The sequence below is a fragment of the Zeus faber genome (assembly GCF_960531495.2).
Source record: "Zeus faber genome assembly, chromosome: 16".
Taxonomy (NCBI): Eukaryota; Metazoa; Chordata; class Actinopteri; order Zeiformes; family Zeidae; genus Zeus; species Zeus faber.
The window spans coordinates 8,055,601-8,075,895 of NC_137202.1; the positions used below are offsets into that span (position 1 = coordinate 8,055,601).

The 20,295-nt window shown below is 42.4% G+C and overlaps 1 protein-coding gene across 1 annotated transcript in view; it reads left to right on the plus strand.

Annotated features, from left to right (window-relative positions):
• Positions 1-20,295, plus strand: part of cfap46 (cilia and flagella associated protein 46) — a gene marked incomplete at both ends in the record, with an annotated part of 104,039 nt that overhangs the window by 23,249 nt on the left and 60,495 nt on the right. The window contains 15 exons of the mRNA XM_080017044.1: positions 976-1,093; positions 1,513-1,570; positions 2,240-2,350; positions 3,421-3,545; positions 4,305-4,384; positions 5,667-5,779; positions 7,169-7,381; positions 9,583-9,772; positions 10,935-11,084; positions 14,413-14,523; positions 15,273-15,454; positions 16,221-16,352; positions 16,821-16,986; positions 18,774-18,840; positions 19,153-19,288. Coding sequence (XP_079873170.1) covers positions 976-1,093; positions 1,513-1,570; positions 2,240-2,350; positions 3,421-3,545; positions 4,305-4,384; positions 5,667-5,779; positions 7,169-7,381; positions 9,583-9,772; positions 10,935-11,084; positions 14,413-14,523; positions 15,273-15,454; positions 16,221-16,352; positions 16,821-16,986; positions 18,774-18,840; positions 19,153-19,288 — 1,952 coding nt within the window. The remainder of the gene's footprint in view (positions 1-975; positions 1,094-1,512; positions 1,571-2,239; positions 2,351-3,420; positions 3,546-4,304; positions 4,385-5,666; positions 5,780-7,168; positions 7,382-9,582; positions 9,773-10,934; positions 11,085-14,412; positions 14,524-15,272; positions 15,455-16,220; positions 16,353-16,820; positions 16,987-18,773; positions 18,841-19,152; positions 19,289-20,295) is intronic.

Genomic DNA, 20,295 nt, shown 5'->3' on the forward strand with positions numbered 1-20,295 from the left:
TTCTTATTGTCTGTGTGATGAGCATATACATGTGGGTATAAGAGAGAGACGTAGACACAGGTGAAGTGTGATCAGGCCAGAGGTGTTAGTGTTATCACAGCTCTTGTCTGTCTTGACTTACTGTATGTTTCTTCCCAAAGATTCAAATTCTGTAAAGTATCAGATAAAACACAGACTACAAAGAATTTTGTTAGGTTACTGTAATAAAGCTTTTAAACATTGTTTTTGGCATATTTCCATTAATAAGCTGATGTATTGTTGTTGCTACTGTGGTTGAAGTTGCTTTTGTTACTGTTTTTGTTGTTGTTTTTGTTGTTGTTGCTGCTGCTTTTGTTGTCTCTGTTGTTTCAGGGGTACTCTTTTGAAAAGACCAGTTGACAACTATGTTCTTTATTTTAGTCTATTTCTTTGTAAAGAGCATTGTGTTGCCCTGGTATGAAATGCGCTTTATAAATAAAATGTGACTTGACTTGACTTGACTTGACTACGTATAACCGCATAATATCTTATTCACTAAAAATATAATTTGACTAAAAATGGCAACCATTTTTTAATTCACATGCATTTTCACCACCTCCATATTTATCAAACAATTTTTGTAACTTCCACCTCTCATAGAAAAACGTCTAATCTGTACTTTGCTCTGTCAGATATTAAATATGTTTAATATTATCAGAAGTCCTTAGTCCTGGCTTGTATAATGTTTTCTCAACAGCCTGCCTTATAATCCCACGCTGCAAAATGCCTACAGGGTGAGCTTTCTCTAGCTGGCTGTTATCTGGAAGGCTATTATGGGAGGATAAGGCAAATGATCTTTGAAGTAAAATTCAGCATGAGCCCCTCTCTTTGGAAAATAAAAGTTTTTTGTTGCCTTGTGGATAAGTCACACTGGATCATGCCGTTCCAGAAGAGCAGCAAACAAACCAGAATACTCTGAAATTTCCACTCCCTCACATTCCTCTTTCCTCTCGCCAGGCCAGGGACAGGGAGCCCCAAGATGTAGCTGACTGCCGTCCCACGATGGTCCGAGTAGGTCTCCTCCTGGCCCCCGAAGCTTTCCAGACGGTACTCGGTGCTGACAGCACCTCCAAAAGTACAGATTTTTATTTATTCTCTGCCAGTGTGTGTGTTCAAACAGTGTGCCCCGTGTTTTTGTAACAGAGGGAGGTTTTTTTTACGTCCCGGTCTCCAAGATTCAACTAAAAATATTTAATTTTGCTGGGTAGTGGCTGTGTGGGCAGGGGGTTAATGTGAGAGTCTACTTATCTTAAGCCCCGTACCATTTGACTGGAGCTTTCTCTTTCATGGCTGTTGGTGGTAGCAAAGCTCCCTTGGCCGTGGGCAGTGGATCATGGACCTCTGAGGCATGCAGGGGGTCCGGTGTTTGGCAAAGGCTTTGATGTCAGGAGCCCTCCAGCCTCCTCAGTCGCTCAGGATTAAATGAGCGTTCGGTCCTAACAACCCAGAGAGCTCCATGCTTCCTGACAGCTATTCAACATGTTGTCTTTTTAGAGCAAGAGCCAGTACGCACCAAGAGACCCAGACGATCACTGAGCCCCTCATTGCCCAAGTCAGCACATGGAGCTGCTGCTGAGCACCGGCATGCGGTGTGATGTAACTTGTGTTCCCCATTTTGCCCAAGACATATATCATGGAGCCCCAGTGTGCGCAAGTGCACGTGCACATATGTGAAACAATAATTGCACAAATGCATGTGAACAAGCAGCACACAAGTGTTTTGTTGTTCTAAAATGCCTAAATCACAGGCAAAAGGCACAAACTCCCCTTCATGTTTCAGGTCCTCATGGTGGATAAAGAAAATCAGGGAGTATTTCCCTTTCAATTTCATTGTTTTCTCTAGAATGACATCAATGTATATGTAACTAGATTTGGTCATGCTCATGTCACTGAGAAAGAAAAGTTCCACATTTTTTTTGCTACAACAGCCACTTTGTTACCTTTTCATTTTGCTTAGATTAGAGGTTGGCATAACAAGGATAATTGCATAACCTCCCCCCTGCCCCAAATGGATATCCCCTCTATGTGCACATGAGTGCACATTTATTCCATGTTGTATAAATTATGGACATGGAAACTCAAGCAGTTGTGTAACAACATTACAAAACTGTTTAAACATAGCATTTTAGGTAGAGAATGGACCTTTTTTAATTTGGTGTTTTTTCAAAGTAGGTGCATGAGTATTTACTGCGATGACTGTATGTCTAGTTCCCTCCGGCAGTGCTGGGGCAGCGGTGGCTCAGCTCTGCAGTCAGGCCCAGCATCATACCACATGCGTGCAGTGGGTGCAGGGACACCTGGCGGGACAGGGGGACAACGACAGCACAGAGAGGTATGGATGGAGCAAACATACAAAGAGATTATGGATTGATATCATTATTGTTATTATTATCCCAGAATCAGAATCTCTTTATTGGGTCGAGTACATTTTCATATACAAGGTATTTGTTGTGGTAAGACTTGGTGCATTGGTGTACAGACATAAAGCATAAAAATGCTTAACAGTCAAACAAAAATTTGCCTATAACAGGGGCTAAGTCGCAGTATTGTTGCTAGTATGGCTCTTGATGTAAAGTAATATAAGTACATGGATATACATGTACAGTTTTATAACACTTGGGTTGGGTTGACATTAATAATGAAAATGTATTATGTCTCCATACATGGAAAATATATTTATATATAGTTTGCATGTTTGTTGTTGTGTGTCTTTTTAAAAAATCTTTATTTTTTTTAGAATGGATCAGTGAGTAAACTTTCTGCACAATTTCTGCCAATGTGTCTGTGTGTGTGGGACTGCACCAGTGTGGGCCTAGGGCCTGGTTTTAACTGATTGTTCTTTCTGTCTTTGTTCATAAAAAAATGTCAAGTTTTCTCTGTAATCCTTTTTAGCTTTCGGGTTCATGTGGGATCACCATCGTTGCAAAAGTTGCCCACACGATCAACTCCTAATGCCCCGCGGAATTTATTAGTCCTTGCTTTTATTGAACAAGAGACACCAATGAATGTTTGATCCACAAGGTCTCCTCTGAAGTAGAACTTTCACAGTGTGCATGGGAGCTGCTTTCCTCCCCATTCCTTCCATCTCTGCCACCCATTTATAATGCACACTTGAGCTACCCCGGTCCCCTGATATCATTACTACAAAAAAAAGAGAAAAATGCACGCATTTAAAAGAGGTGTTCTTGAAGGAGGGAAAACAGAGTCATCACTAGTCAGAGATCCACCCCATAGGACAACAACAATTATTTCAATTATTCATGACCCCCCCGATAACAATCTTAGAATATGTCTCGCGCTGTATGCTGTGCTCTCTGCCTGACCTTTGTTTCACTGAGAGTAATAATCTCGAGCTGCATTGGCTTTTTTTTTTTTTTTTCCCCATTCTCCCTGTCGTTTCAGGGTGAAGTTGTGGGCAGCACTGGCGAAAGCGTCCAGGAAGCAGGAAGTCTGGGATGTGTGCCGAGCCGCCTGTCGATTCTGCTTGCTCTATGACGACGGGAGATGGGTGCTTCCTAAAACACGAAGTAAGATATGAGGAAGATGGCTAGAGCTGGATATAACTCTGCTCACTGAACCTCTGAGTGTCAGTCTGTGCTTTTTTGGGCATCAAGAGTATCAATATTAGTCTGGTCGGTTCAAAATCAATACACAAGCTTTTTGAAGGAGCCATAAGGTGTTTACACGGTGCATAAACAATCTTAAATTGTGAAAGCAATTTTCTCAATTAAGCTTTATTGCAAAATTCAGCTCTGAATTACAGGAATTCCATATGCAGAGGTAAAATAGCAGTGGTTACTGCCCAGATTTTTTAACATGTGTCAAGTAGTTGACAATGGCCCAAATGTTGTGGAACAGGGAAACTGAGAAACCGATATTGTTGGGCCCTGCTGAAAAAACAAAATTGATACTTCAGGTAATTATGATAAGTAGGGATACTGTTCTACATTTATGTCGACCTATCTTGTTGCTCACTCTCACAAAAGTAAATCTGAGTGGTAGCAAATCGTTAAGGTACTGAAATTGAACAACTAAAAATTAAAATGAAATCTCTCAGTATTTTAAGTGCTTAAATAATGTTGTTGTCTGTGTTTGAAAATAACTCATAACTGAATGGTTTCCTCCATCAGATTTTATCTGTGCCTTCATCCCTCACATCGGATGCAGGCATCTAGTTTCCTTAAGAACATTTTAAATTGGAGACGTGAAAATGCATCTTTAAATGTAATTTAACCTCAGTTTAATCAGGGTTATTGTCAGTAAGGGTGTTATTGTCTATGCCTCAGAAGTTGAGGAAGAAGTGTCCTCCAGCTCTGAAAGGGACTTACTCCGCCTCCTCGCCGAGGTCTGCTTCATCAGCGCTGAGGTGCGTGAATTAAAACACAACCACACACATGCACAGAAGTGATGATTTCTTAAAAAAAATACTTAGTAGTAGTTTCTCTTTAATAATTTCCTCATTGACTTATGTAGGACAAGTGGTCAGAATAAGCTTCTCCTGAAATTATCCAACAATTGCAACTCCCTAATTTCTGGCCTGACTGTGATGATCAATTGCTCCTTTTACACCTTAACTTATTTTTGACATTGAGTTAGATATGTATAGATAGAACGTATGAGATAGATATGTCAGATATGTCAAATATTGACAGTCTGGGTTCAGAGATTTCATAAAGTCACTTCATGCAAAAGATATGCAACCAAATAACACAAAGTAGTGCCTAATTTGAACATATAAATACATAGAAATACTGTTGGTTACCATGAAAAGTGTTTTTCAAATTCAAATTTCAAATCTATGAAACCAATATTTTTTCATATACTCTCAAATCAAAGCCGACAATTTGTACAAGCGCATTAATTGTTTGTGAATTGAAGCATTTACAGAGCAAAAGAACAGAAAATGTGTGACTGTGCGATTACTTATGGTCAGCACTGTATATGCTGTCTGTATCCAATTGGTTTATATTCGGTACATATTTATATGTTTATACATTTTTGTTTAAATCCACAAATATATTCATTCATTGGTCTGTGTGACATCATTGAGAGCATCCTATCATTATTTCATCAGGTGGGGCTTTGCTTCAGAGGTATGGGGTTTAGGAACAGTGTGTGCTGGCAGCGGCATATGTGCATTATGGGATTTTTAACAAGGACCCAGGAGGTAGTTGGTGATTGGTTGGAGTCAGGGATTGTTGTGCTACTCTGGTGTGCTTGTCTTATTGTGTAATCTTCCCATCAAGCCTGCAGCTCCTGAGCCTTTATTAAGTCCACAGAGATATTAACTTGACAGCGCCGAGGAAAATGGAGACAACGATCCGTGGCAAATGGACGGCCTTGCCAGAGCCTTGTCGATTGAGTTCTGAATTGCTTTGGTCGTGTGACAGTTAGCTCCCTTTGGTTTCAAATCAGTCGATGAATTCAAAAGGAAGATGCCAACCTTTTTATAGTAATGATGGGTGGCAGGTTTTAACTTAAGTCTCACCCTAGTTTTACCACCAGGTGACAAAGAACCTCGGTAATGGTTTTCCTCTACCTTTGATCACCCACGGCTGACTCACGACGACTCAGACTGACCTATCATTCCACACAGCTGGAGATATCACGTGTCCTTTTCATGATCATGTAAAAATCAACTCGCTCAGGCCACCATCCAGAAGCTGCAGATGGAGGGGGTGAAGCTGAACAATCCTCCCGTCCCCCCGGAGGAAAGTGGGGTCCGCGTGTCGGAGGACGATCCACGCTGGGCTGTCTACAGGTGCGCCGTGTTTTTATTATTATGATTATTTATTTTTTTCATTTTACTGCTTATTCCATTCTTACACCTGAATTTTCCCCGCAGGGATTAGTTAACTTATAATATCCCAGACTATTTAACGAACAGTTAATGAACAGTTGTCAGAGAGAGTTAGACGGCGGCAATCAGGTCTGTGGTGTGGGGGTGGTGTGGTTTGAGTAGCAAGTCCTGTCCTGGGTCTAGGCAATTGGGTCCAGGATCAGTGTGAGCAACAACCTGTTGCTCGTTAGAAATCAACAAGCAACAGGTAAAACCCCCATCCCCCCACACACACACACACACACACACACACACAGGAGAGGAGCTCTTCTCATGAGATGTTGTCCATCTACTCTGGGGCTTGTTAGACCGAGCCCACTCGCTACAATAAAACTGGAGGTTTTCTACTCCATTGTCTGTGTCTCTGTGTCGGGTGGCCCTGAAAACACCACTCGGTTGGCATGTGGCAAGCGGAACTGCCACAGTGGTGCCTCAATATGTACTCTCCTGCACGGGGAAGGGAGACAGAAGGGCCCTCCGTTGACGCCCTGGAGCCACCCACGGGTCAACGGGCGGCCAACCCACGACCCTCTCCCGACTGGCAGCAACAGCATCCAGGGTGTCGGGCGGAAGGGCGGGGGGAGGAGCAGCCGCAGCAAACACCAGGGGTAACCGCCTGCAGCTAGCTATTCCGCTCAGCGGCCACCCCCGGGACCATCCAGCAACCCAGCAGCAAGGCCACCCCTCCAAGCAATGAGCAACGAGCCGTTTGTAGCTACATAAGGAGCGGGTACGCTACACGGAGGCCACCATGTTGCACCGCCATGTTTCTACAGTAGCCCAGAACGGGCAAACCAAACACTGGCTCGAGAGAGGGCTTTCCATGTATTTTGCAAGTTTCGCAGCCACCGTATTTTCCACAGGGGCTGCCATGTTGCACCGCCATGGAGAGGGGTATTCAGTTGGTTACAATCTGCAACCTCACCGTTAGATGCCACTAAATTCAACACACTGCACCTTTAAACATGGTTTAACATTCCCCCCTAGCCAGTCAACGTACAAACGTAATTATCATTCCTTGCATGGTGGGTGCAATAATTGATTTTGGTGTTAAATTGGCCTCATTCTTAATTTTAGAATGTCAGATTTTGTCACGAGGGCTTTTCGCATTAATTAATACTCAGTATATTTATATTTGACTCGCGGCACGTTAGCTGTAATTTCAGGCTCTTTTCTATGTGTCCATCTCTTGGCTCTATTTCTCTCTGGACAAAAAAAAACCTCATTCTTTGTCTGAAAGAATATCAGAACAAGAAAGTATTTTGGAGTAGTTTATAAAATAGACCCCTTTCTCACCTCTCCTTCATCCAGGGACTGGATCCAGGCCCTGTCGGCCTACGCCACCTCCTGTTTTCTCCGGGCGTCAGAGCTTGGGGCGGAGATCCGCGAGCCATGGGTGGTGGCCAACTCCGCCGTGTATCTGTGGAACTACAACATCCACCTGCTGGCGGCCGGGGAACTGCGCTGCCTGCTGCCCTCCTTCCTGAGGCTGGTGGAGACGCTCAGACGGATGGAGTATGATGGGTTGGTTTGGAGGGGATCCTTCAGACTCCATGCTTGTTCATGCTAGTAGTAGTAGTGGTGTGGGTGGTAGTTGGGTGAGAGGGCGACTGGGTCAGGGGGTAAGTCATTGGATTTTTCACTTAAATAAAAAAAAGAAGAAAGATAATGAATTGTGCTTAAGAGGGAATTACCCACATATTTTATTGAAATTCCTTGACTTGTATCACAAATCTTCTTCTTCAGTTCCGGCTGCTCCCGTTAGGGGTCGCCCAGCGGATCACCTGCCTCCAATACCTTCTGTTACATTTCGTTACATTACATTTCGTCATTTAGCAGACGCTTTTATCCAAAGCGACTTACAATTATTCAAACACCGACGGACGCAGCCATCAGGAGCAATGAGGGGTTAAGTGTCTTGCTCAAGGACACTACAGCATGCTAGCAGGAGGAGCCTGGGATCGAACCAGCAACCATTAGATTACTAGACGACCAGCTCTACCTCCTGAGCTACCGTCCCCGTCCCCGTCACTGTTCTGCGCATCTTCCTCCCTTACACTAACCGCCTGCATGTCCTCCCTCATAACTTCCATAAACCTTCTCTTTGGCCTTCCTCTTTTCCTCTTGCCTGGCAGCTCCATCCTCAGTATCCTTATCCCAATGTAACTCATCTCTCCTAAACACGTGTCCAAACCATCTCAATCTCGCCTCTCGTACTTTTACACCAAACTGTCCAACCTGAGCTCATTCATTCCTAATCCTGTCCATCCTTGTCACTCCCAATGAAAGTCTCAACATCCTCAACTCTGCCACCTCCAGTTCAGCCACCTGCCTTTTTGTCAGTGCCGCCGCCTCTAAACCGTACAACGTGGCTGGTCTCACTTCCGTCCTGTAGACCTTCCCCTTCACTCTTGCTGGAACCCTTCTGTCACAGATCACTCCGGACACTCTTCTCCACCCACTCCACCCTGCCTGTACTCTCTTCTTCACCCCTCTCCCGCATTCTCCGCTGCTTTGGATGGTCGACCCCAAGTACTTGAACTCATCCCCCTTCTCCACCTCCGCTCCTTGTATTCTAAGCTTTTCACCGCCCTCCCTTCCATTCAGGCACATGTATTCTATATCACAAAGTGTAAAAAACCGGGTAGTGTAATGTTTCCAGAGTAACTCTTTCTGTGATTAAAAAAAAAGACCAAAGACTTGTTGAATGGCATTAAAAATCACTATTCTTTTTATAATTTGACATTTTAATCTGAATGTTTACCATAGAAGTTTTTGAAACATTTACCATGATTTTATGTTTTTTCTTGGGGAAAAAAATAGGTTTGTGTATGCATGCGTAGGAATCAAAGCTAACTGCTTTACCAGCTAGCCAGGGGGTTGGCTACAATCATTAGAATCATTGCCGGTGTTCCAAAAATTTGTCAATCAATTGGTTGCATTTTTGGAAGTTTAATGGAGAAGTTCAATGTTCAGGAACAAAACATGAAAACTTGATAAACTGATTAAAAAAAACACGTTCAAATTAAATACCTATCAACCTGCATTGATATATACTCTAAATAACAATTCTATACAAGTACTTCTCACCTAGTGACCTACCTATTTAATGACCGGTCGGACTTACGACCAGCTTTCTGACCAGTCTGTATTGTACGCTGCGTACAATACCGCGGTGTGAACACTGCGTGTGCGGCGTCTCACCTTCACGCATCTCATCGCGCAGTCTCATCGCTGTCGGGTCGTCGCTTATCGACCAATTTGCTTAATGACCTGGTCTTGGGAACAGAACTCAGTCATTAAGTGAGTAGTACCTATATCGATATTTATATCAACTCTACCTATGTTCCACTTTTTCTTGATCTTTTCAATCTCCACGGTGCTCCTCCTCAAAGCTCACAGAGTAAGTTGCATGTTAAAACTCTGTCTTGGTCTGTGGGACGCGGCAACTGCTCATGAAAGCAGACCAAAGTGACCTGGGGCCAAGGAATAATAATATGAATTTTGGGATTCAGTCATATACTTCCTTAACGTGGCCAAGGAAACTTCAGTATACATATTCTTCTCGGGACAACATGGCCAACCATGGCCACAAAAATTGTGGCCGTGGTTGCATGTTGTCCCGGAAGTCGCCAAAGATAACTGCGGGGGAAAATAAATAAATAAATAAATTGTTGGGCTTGGAGCTACGTGCTTATGTCAGTTTGGGAAACGTTCTGTTGCAGGGATCGTGTCCTGTTCGTGCTGCTGTGCGAGGCCTTGGCCCGGGGCGTTGTCCAGCCTTTGCTGGGACACAGCTGCGGCAGGGCGACCCAGCAGGATGATAAGGGGAAGAGGGGAGCGGGAAAGGGGGCTAACAGACCGGGCAGCGTCCACAGCAGCCTGACGGAGCCGGATCTGCACAAGGCTCTGGAGGTCTGTGTCAGTGTGTGTTGTGATATGTGCAATTTGAGCCCATTTCCAATTTTGCGATCCCAATAATTATTGCAAATCAATCTATTTTCAATCTATTTTGCTGAAGTGCGGTCACTTTTCCACATTAATTGCCAAATCAACAGACCGCTAAAACTCGTCACCCATTCACTGAGAAGAAAGAGTATTGTGATACAGTTTGAGAGTTTGGGAATGCAGGCTTTTTTCAGAGTTTGACTCAGTTGTTGCAGACTTTTGAAGGTCAGAAACTCTTTTTTTCTTCTCCAACCAATATCTTAAGGGAATTTGAGTGTCACCTGTCTGCAAACAAATAGTCGAAAATGAAACATACACAAACGTAACAGCATTCGTGGTTTCTTTGTTTTATTAAAACATTTTTTTATGAAGAAAAAGTTTGTGTTCAGAATTTCCACCATGCACATAAAGTGTGTGCTACAGATGAAAGAGATGGATGTGAATGTGATATTATTGGTTGGCCTCTTTAAGGCAGCAAGGTAAAAATGGACCAAATTACCCAACATTACATTTTGTTTTTCATAATTTCATTCGTGATAGGTATATTACTATATACCAATACTATATACCTACCTATATTACTATATAAGAGGTATATTAATATATAATTATTCGATTTCCGCTGCTACAGGCCTGTCTGTCCATCATCAATTTGTCCAGAGACTACTCCAATACAATTGAATTCTATTGAATTCTATTTTTTTTTTTTTAATTTCGACAATTTCGATACATGGTTATGAAGTCATGCAACTATTTTCTGCTTAAATTAAATACCATCATAGTCACAAATTAATTTAAATATAATTTTTTTGTTGGAGAAATGTTTTTGGAATGCTAATCAGATAATAGTCAGATAATATACTGAAAAGTTGGTATCAATTCTCATGGTCTATAAAATGTCAATATACGTATTGATGTAGATGTCAAACTGATAACGAATTGCATCCTGACCCATTGTATCTAAATCAAATCAAATTGTGAGATCCACCCAGCCCTACCAGAGACTGATTTGATTCATTTCATTTCAAGTTTTTGTGTTTTTTAAATGTCTGAATAAACTGATTCTGGCAGTAATGATAATACTACTACTAATAATAATTCATAATATTTCATTTTCTGTATCTTGTAGCTGAGTGAATTCGCCCTACGTCTGTCCAACTGCAATGTTCCTGGTGAGAGCGTCCCCATCGGGGTGAGGAGGCAGGTGGTGGTCACGTATGTGCAGGTCAAGAGGCTCCTCCAGCAGCAGATCGGCATAAAAATGGAGATAGACAACGAGGTACGGTCTTTTTCTTTTTCTTTTTTGATATCATATGATTAAACGTTATCAAAGCCCGGGGGGGAAAATTCCAGGAAAAATGCAAACAAAACACAAGCAAACCCGAAACAATAAAATTATATTTTGAATAATCAATTCCAGCGACTCCTAACCTAGAGTGCCAGACCCCCCCTGGGGGTCTCCAGAGATCACAGTGGGGGTTGCAAGGCCCTGGATGATTTGACGCATGTTTCCCCAATAGTCAAAAGTGACCCAGCGCAGATTTTAGGTACTTTTGGTGCCGTTTCACTTTTTTCACGTCATTCTTAAGTGGAGAATCAGAGCTTCAAAACAAGGTGTCACTTGTGCGAATCAAGCAAATCTTTTTAAGCTATGGCTTGTTAATGACGAGGGTGCGGCAAACTGTTTCTGAGATAATCATCCTCAAAGTTTTTCGAGGGCTCCGTGTCTTGTTTACGGAAGTGACGTCAGCTTTTCTTCTTCGCGTGTTGCGCCGCCTACACAAAAATGAATCCAGGTGTGTGTATAAAACATGCAAGATTAAAAGGTTGAACTCTATCAAAACAGTTACACATTGTGACTTCATATCACATGGAATATGGATGAATGATCTTCACCTGGACGGCCGCTTTAAAGGAAGAGATCGATCAGCGTTGTTCAGCGTTGTATAGCGTCTCCTTAAGTGAACTGTGTTTCCCCATGTAATCTAATGGGAACATTGAACTCATGGGTTTAACATGTATCTTCCATTTATGAATCAAACTCGGCTTTGAAAATATATGGAGAGATAAAAATAACACAAAGGAACATGAATTTGGAAAAATACACTTTCCTTCTAGAAAGGTTTTTTCCACTTATTTGGCTGTTCCTGACAATTTAAGAAATGCACGACAATGCGGATTTTGCTGCGGTGGGTCACAAATATTTGTTTTAAAAATCCACATTCAAATCCAAGAGTCAGTTGAAATATGAATTGTACAAATAGGCTGTAATGTATTGCATTTTATTGTATGGTCTAACAAGCAGCAGGTAAAACCCCCATCCCCACACAGACTCAGGAGAGGAGCCTCCGTCATGACACATGTCTATCTGCTCCTGGGCTAATTCCACCTAGCCCACTCTCTACAATAAACTGTCTACAACACTGTCGTCTGTGTCTCTGTGCTTGAGGTCCCTGAACACGCCACTTGGATGGCACGTGCCACTTGCAACCGCCACAGTACATCCCTTATGAAAAACTCACTTTTTCAGTTCTCGTGCACATACAGTATGTTTGGGACTCTACTGGGCCTACTAACACACACACTGTGAAATAACACAACCCAGTCAGTTTTTTGTGGGCTCCCTATTTCAGAAAACCTGTGATTCAACAAGCCGTTCAGATTTGCCTCCTTCTCCTATGTCAAAGTGGGGCTCATTAGAATTAGAACCGCCCCCCGTGAAAGTGGCTGCTTGTGCACACAGCAGAGTCTCAGCACAGTCTGCTTATTACGGAAGGAGAGGAGAGAAGGCTATTGAAGACCTTACATCAGGAATAGATCGGGACCTGTCTCCCTCCATCCGCAAAAAAGAGCATAACGGGGACACTCTGCAAAATAATAATTATAATAATTATAATGTCTCGATATTATTTACAGATCAATAGAAAGTCTGGGCGTGACACCTCTCACAGCTCTCTGAAGATAATCGCGCAGCGCTGCCTTTTAAAATGTATTTTGTGGTCTTGCACACACTTACCACCCACTTTCTGCAGACGTTAACAATTTCATCCTAACTGCGTGGGGCTATATGCCCCGAGGTTAGGGGATTGGACGCTTTTTCCGCTTTTTGCTTTTTGCCCAAATGTATGCATAATACCTCATTTAAATACACGCTTATTGCACTGGCACACTGAGACACTGTTTGTGTGGCAGCGCAGTTGGGGGTCCATTTCACTATTTGTGGGTGCTTTGTGAATTAGACACTTGCTATTACGCTATGCTTGTTATTTGCGCCAGTTTAGCGGCCGCAAAAGCCACACAATCCAATCGAGAACAGGAGGGGTATAGACGCATATTAGAATGGCTAGAATGCTTCGTGGTATTTCCAGCAAAAATACTTTGGACATGTTTTGGGGACCTTAGAGACCTATATTAATTTGTTTTAAAGGAGGATAATCTGGAACCTGTAATACATAATTATTTTGTGATGAGTCGGGTGAGCCGTGTGGGAGAGCCCTCCAAGAGACATGTGCACGGCTCCATGTCACAACAGAGTCGTGTTGGAGTTGTAATGTACTCCAACCCATTATGTCACGCTCACAGTGCTCTCATTATCCACCGAGTGCTCACCACGCATTCAAGGCCCTCCTTAAAATCATCCTTTTGTTCATGCGGAGTGTCCTATTAATATTACTGTGGCTTCTGTGTGATTGATTATACTGAGCAATTGCAGTTTCATGTTGTTGGGACAGCGAGGAAAACTGATTTGTGCCCTCGCCACTTAAAAGCACTGTTATAGCATTATTACATAATAATGCCACGTTTTTTAATTACCCTTTTGTGAATTCACGTAGCACCCAGAATATAGCAACACTGGGTGCGATGTTTGTCAGTGGGGGTGGGGGCTGCTATTGGCACTTTGACATGCTCTGAATGTGTCACAACAACCCCCCCCCCCCCCCCCCCATCACAACGGCACAGTGTTAAGACGAGCGGGAATTATCTGTAATTGCAATCTTTAAATCATTTATCAACTTCCCGGCATAATGGGAAATCATTCATTATCTGTAAAAGCGTCCCCTGCCATATGTGGAGCACACACACACACACACACACACACACACACACTGGTAATTAAACAGTATATACAGTGGCTACGTACATGATTTATCAGTCGATCGTAGTACTTGTACACACATCTCCACTCAAAAACCTATCTAGGGCTTCCCCCCTTCTCCCCCTGAAAGTCCACGAGTCAAATCATCATTGGGAGACCCCGTCAGTGGTCTGAGATTCTTCAAGTTGAGCAGTTTTTTTGTTTTTTTGTGCCAGTCAGAGTGCGCTACAATTACAGGATAGGGCAGATAGAAGCTTACCGAAATTCACAGGAATAACATTTCAATGAGGAATTATAAATAAATTGAACCATAAATATATTTTTATACAGTATGTGTGAATCGTGCGCGTCAGAGGGTGGAGCATGGAGGAACGCCCCCCGAATAGTGAAATATTCACCATTGAAACTCTGAATCCGAGTCGAGTTGGGTACAGCCCTACAACTATCATATATTTAACGTTTGCATCTGTCTGTCTGTGTCTGTCTCTCTGCCTGTCCGTCCGTCTGTCAGTGTCAGAACAAGGCGATATCGGCCATGACGCGTGTGATGCTCGGCGTGCAGATGCACTTGTGCAACAGAGACTCGGGGCAGATGGATTTTTTGGTCGTCCCGCTCTCCACAGTATGTTCTCTCTCTCCCTCTCTCTCTCTCTCTCTCTCTCCCTCTCTCTCTCTCTCTCCCTCTCCCTCTCCCCTCTCTCCCTCTCGTCGTGTTCCTCTTTTAGCCGCCGTCCAGACGGCCAGCGACAGATGTTTTGCTGACCTCGTCTGCGTCCCTGTCTATAACTGAAGGCATAAAAAATAAGTAAATACTCAATTTCGGCTTTGGGTCCTCAATTTAGACTCAGACATTGGAATCCGAAACAAATGATTTTCAATTATTATTTCTCTTGAATTATTGGTTTCAAAGTATTAGTCTTGAGCTACCCCAAGTAATTCTCAAAATAATCCTCACGGTAGTTTAGATTTCGGCCCTTTTCAATCGAATGATGATAATTCCTGGGCAAATGATTTCTCTTGAGTCACTGCAGAATTTTGAAACACGTTCTTCAGCTCAGATACTCTATTATTACAATCGTAATTTTTGATTTTCATCTGAAATTAATCTCAGGTTTACATTTGAAAAAGGGGCTTTGTGGTTTCATCCTCCATATGCCACCAAGTCTTTTCTCTTGAACTCCTTCCTCCTCCCGTCATCGCTTTTGCTATTCCTCCCCCCTCCCCCTTCATCCCTCTCATCTCTCCCCATCTCCACTTTTGCTTTACTGCTCCCACTTTCTACCTCATGAATTTCCCCATACACCACCCTCTTCTCCATTTCACATCCCTACATCCATCCCTCCCTCCCTCCCTCCCTCCATCCCACCTTAGCTGGTGAAGATGGCATCGGACTGCGTTTGGACGGATGCGGTGGTGGAGCTGCAGGTGTGGAGCCAGCTGGCGACGCTGTGTCACCGTGGCAATGAGCACCAGCTGGCACTGCGCTGCACTGAACGGGCCCTGCAGCTGGCGGACGCTGCCACCCAGAGGCTCCAGACCGAGCCCTGCACCCTGTAAGAGAGAGAGAGAGACGGAATTTCACATGTTTTAATTCAGTGTTAAATCTGTCAGTGTTTCTGCGGCTGCGATATGACAATTGGGCCGGTGGGAGTTGGATATGATTTTTTTTAAATTGAGTTTTGGCCTCCAAAGCTGCAGAATCAACCTTTTGTACTTTTTTCAATGTACTTGATGTTTTTTTTAGTTTTTAATAATTGACAGATAGATTGAGCGATATGAAGGTATTTTTGTTGCAATAGCTGAGAGCTTGCAAAGTCGTAGATGGGATCCTATAGAATATATGTGAAGTTGCATGTTGACATTTTCACTCTAAAAATATTTACGCACCGATTTTCTGAATTCACAAATATGTGAATTGTAACCTTTTTAAACTGAAGTCAGTCTTCTAACTAGTTTGTTGAAGGAATTGTGGCAAAAGTCGAGGCGCGCAGATTTCTGACGGCGCAGTGACCTACCTGAAGTTGAGAGTTAAATCACCCAATCGTTATCATGGAAAATGAACTCAAGTAAATGTGTGTGTGTGTGTGTGTGTGTGTGTGTGTGTGTGTATGGTATGAGTAAATGTTGTATTACAATTTTGCAGCTGTTATTGAATTATTTTTATAATTCAGAGAAGTTTATGTTTAAATATTTATACACCCCAGTTCTCCCATGATATTCTACAATGTTTTACATCAAGTTTACAAGCTGTGTAGTTTTGCAACATAAATAAAACATTAGAGACAGGGCGATGTTCAATGATGTTCTGTGGTGATCCAGTTACAGCCCGTCTTCAGTGAATGAGATGCTGAGCACTGCGGCCGGCGTCCGTGGGCTGAGTCTGGCCCATGAGTCCAGTGGGGACCTGCAGGCTTACAAAGAGGCCATGAAAGTTCTGCTGACCAGTGTTAGGTGTCGGATCATTTTCATAAATTTTCATATGGAAAAGTTATGGATGTAAATTTACATGGAATTGATCATTCATTGAATGCAAATGACTTGACACTCATTCCATATGTGATGGTCATGACAATATGGTGATGGGGATGAATGACAAAACATTTTGACATTTATATCCTATTGTTAATGCTAATCTACATTAAACACTCGCTTTCCTTCTGGTCTATTAAAAATCGTAATTTCTTAAATTAAGTTTAAGTTTTACAACATATTGGGTGGTTTTCATTGAATAGTCACATCTAGTCTTTTTCTATCTCATACTTACTTGCAATACTGTGTTGAATGAGAGAGTAAGCGCATATCTCTGAAATCTTAAATTTAGTCCAAATAAGTCTTAAGTGGTATTTAAGTATACATGCCTGAACTCTGTGATACCTGCAGACTCCCTATAATATATATTTTTTCTTCTTTGTTCTGCAGCTTTGCGGAGAAGGCTGACAATCTGGCGCTGTGCAGAGTGGCGGCGGGACACTTCTGGAACGCCTGTCTGCCCCTGACGCACACGCCAGCAGAGCGACTGCAGCTCCAGGGGCCCCTCCTGATGATGCTGGAGGCCCTGGATAGAACCACCAGCAAACATAACAAGGTAGGAATCCATCTTAGAGAGACAGTTTTAGGTCCTGCATGGTAGTGATGCAAGACAACATCACAACTCAGAGCCAAACCAATTCTTCGGACTCTTGTTCAGCGCCCAGGAAGTCCTCCCTCGCTCACCATGCGTTAAACCAACTGAATAAAATGTGACCCTCCGCAGATTTTAGTTACATTTGGTACCCTTTGACCTTTAACAGTAAGAATATACATGTTTTATAAAAGTGGAATTATTTAGACGTTTAAATGTGCACAACACAAACACAACAAAATGTACAGTCTGTCAATAATATTAGTAATATTATATTAGTTAAGTAATAATTAGTTAATATATTAGTAATATTAGTCTCTGTATATCAACCTCGGTGTGTCATTTAATATATACTGTAAATGTGCGAATGCCAAATAGCCAAAATCGCCTAGGAATGTTAATAGTTGACCAACTCATATTTCATTTCTGCTGTATTCTTTTGTCAACCTATTTAATGTAACTCCACGATGAATAGCCAAATTTTTCATCACTTCTTTAGACCATGTACTAACCTGTTGAGCGAAGTCAAAACTGTAATGCATCTTGATGTGGTCGCTCGCAGCTTGAACACGACCACCCAAAGAGAGGTTGAGGCGCTCACAGGTGTTCTTGGAGTCCTTGATCATAGAGTTGTAGACCTCCCTTTCCGAGAGTATTTCCTCGTGCTGTTGAAATCGCTTCTTGCAGAAACTTCTTCCGTTGTAACAACAGCGGGTGTATAGTCGGTCTCCTCCGGTGGTTCTTGAAAATATTCCGTTTCATCGTCATATTCAGGTAGAAATCCGCTGTTTGAAATGTTCTCAAAGTCCGTGGTAATGCAGATATCAGATTCAGCATCACTGTCATTCTCAGCGTCGCTGTCAGAGAACTGACTAACATCGCTGAAGATGAAGTCCAGTACAAAATGCTTACACTGATTAGGATCTATCGAATTGGTCAGAATAAGGTCGGCAATATGATTTAGAACTTCCGCCACCTGCCACCTGCTTCTCATAATCCATAATAACACGGAGTTTAAAGTTTTCACAGACAAGTGAAACCGCAGGTTTCTCATCTTCTGTTTACGGAAGTGAGGTCAGCTTTTGTTCTTCGCGGCTTACGCCGCCTACACAACAATGTATCCAGGTGTGTGTAAAACTACTAAGATTTAAAGGTTGAACTCTATGAAAACGGTTTCATATTGTGACTTCACATCACATGGAATATGGAGGGATGATCTTCACCTGGACGGTTGCTTTAAAGGAAACGATTGATCGGCGTTCGCGCTGTTCAGCGTCTCAGTAACTGAACTGCGTTTCCCCATGTAATCTAACAGGAATATTTAACTCAAGGGTTTAACATTCATGTATTATTTATAAATCAAACTCGGTTTTGAAAATAATAAAAAAAAAAAAAAAACACAAAGGAACATGAATCTTGAGAAAACTTGCTGCTGGGAATGGAGTTTTTTCAACTTATGTGAAGGCTCGTGGCGATTTTTGAAATACGCAACATAGCGGGTTTTGCTGCGGTGGGTCACAAATGAACAAAGGCTCTGAAAATGTAAAATGTTACTCTATTTTAATATATGATTCCTTAAGAGCAGAGTGTTGAAAGAGAGTCAAACCATTCATCCTTCCGACCAAAACCGACCAAATATATACCATATATACTTCTTCTGTCGCCCACTCGTCATCATCCCCATGTTGTTTTTTTTGAGTGCAAATGAGATATAAATGCATTTTTCCTTCGACTTGTTCCTTTTAAAACAGTGCAGAGCCAAGGCCTTGGCTGCCTCACCAAATCTGTCTCCTGGGAGCTCGGAGCCCGAAGCCTCAAGTGAGTCCTCAAAAGGATTCTCAAACATTTTTATACAGCTACAGCTTTTCCTTATTTCTTTGTGAAAGGCTTCACACACATGTTGAATGGATCCTTTTGATTGGTCAGTGATCAACAGGGGAACACATCTACACTCAGTAAAGCGATGGGAGGGTTTGAGCTTTGAGATCTCTCTTTGAGGTTAAAGCCCTTCGAGTAGTCCTTTAGTTTTTTAATATTGTGTAATTTCACATCATGAACTCACTGCACACACAAAAATATGCAATATTTCCTTTTTTTCATCTTCTGTAATCCTCTGTGTTGTATGTGTAGACGAGAGTGATCTGGTGCTGCGAACAGCCGTGCATGGCCTCCTGCTCATCATTCACGCCGATGGAGGGAATTGGATAGGTGCTCTGCATGCACTGGACAGAGCGATAAGAGACACACCTCGCAGCAAACACAGATTGTGAGTACACATACAGTGCACTCAGGGGCAAATTCACAAAAGGTTTGCATGGCTTTTGTGGCGCAAATAACAGAAAAAGTAAGCATCTAATTCACAAAGCACCCTCAAACGGAGAAATGCACCGCTAACCACACTGGCACGCAAATAGCGTCTCGGTGCGCTGCTGCTGTTTACACCTATTTAAATTTGGTATTATGTGTACATTTGGTGCAAAACTGGCCCCTTTCTATTCAAATGAGCCTCGTCTTTGGTGAGCTGGTGCAATTGAAGCGCAATTTTAAGGGGTGTCACGCCCAGACTTTCTAGTGATCTATAAATAATATTTAAACAATATCATTCTTATTGTTATTACTGTCACAGCTTCTGGTGGTAGCAGAATGGGCAGCAGTACAGGGTTTTCAAAACGCACTCCAAATACAACTTGTTGAAACTTTGGATAATCTATAGTACAAAAAAGCAGTTTCAAACATTTAAAAAAAGGTCCAAAACAACTAAAAGTTACAGGGAATTGGTGCAAACTGGCATTGAACCAAAGATGTCTTCGAACCTCATAGGACCATGGACAGTGCTGCAGGTCGCAGCCTTGGGTGCAGCTGCCCGCCGGAACTTTGCGGCAGAGCAAAATCTATTAAATTAACTGTCCTAATTTCTACATTGTATTAAGATTCAGTGAGAACTACAATTTCAAAAGTAAAGTAAAATGTAAATATATACATATTTTATTCATGTAATAGGTGAACTGTGGGAAGAGTATGTTTTATTATAGATTTACTCATTAACAGTTTGGGGGGTGTTGCGCGTCTCCGTAACAGGATCTCGGAGGGGGTGTGTGTGTGTGGGGGGGGGGGGGGGGTGTCAAAGGGGATTAAAAACAATTAAGACTGTGAAAGAGGAAGAAAGAACATGTGGCCCTTTACATTTTCATTCAACACTTTAACTCAAAATAACTACTGTACAACAATTATTTTAATTCATAAAACAGGCAAGTGTTAATCAGTGGCATAAAT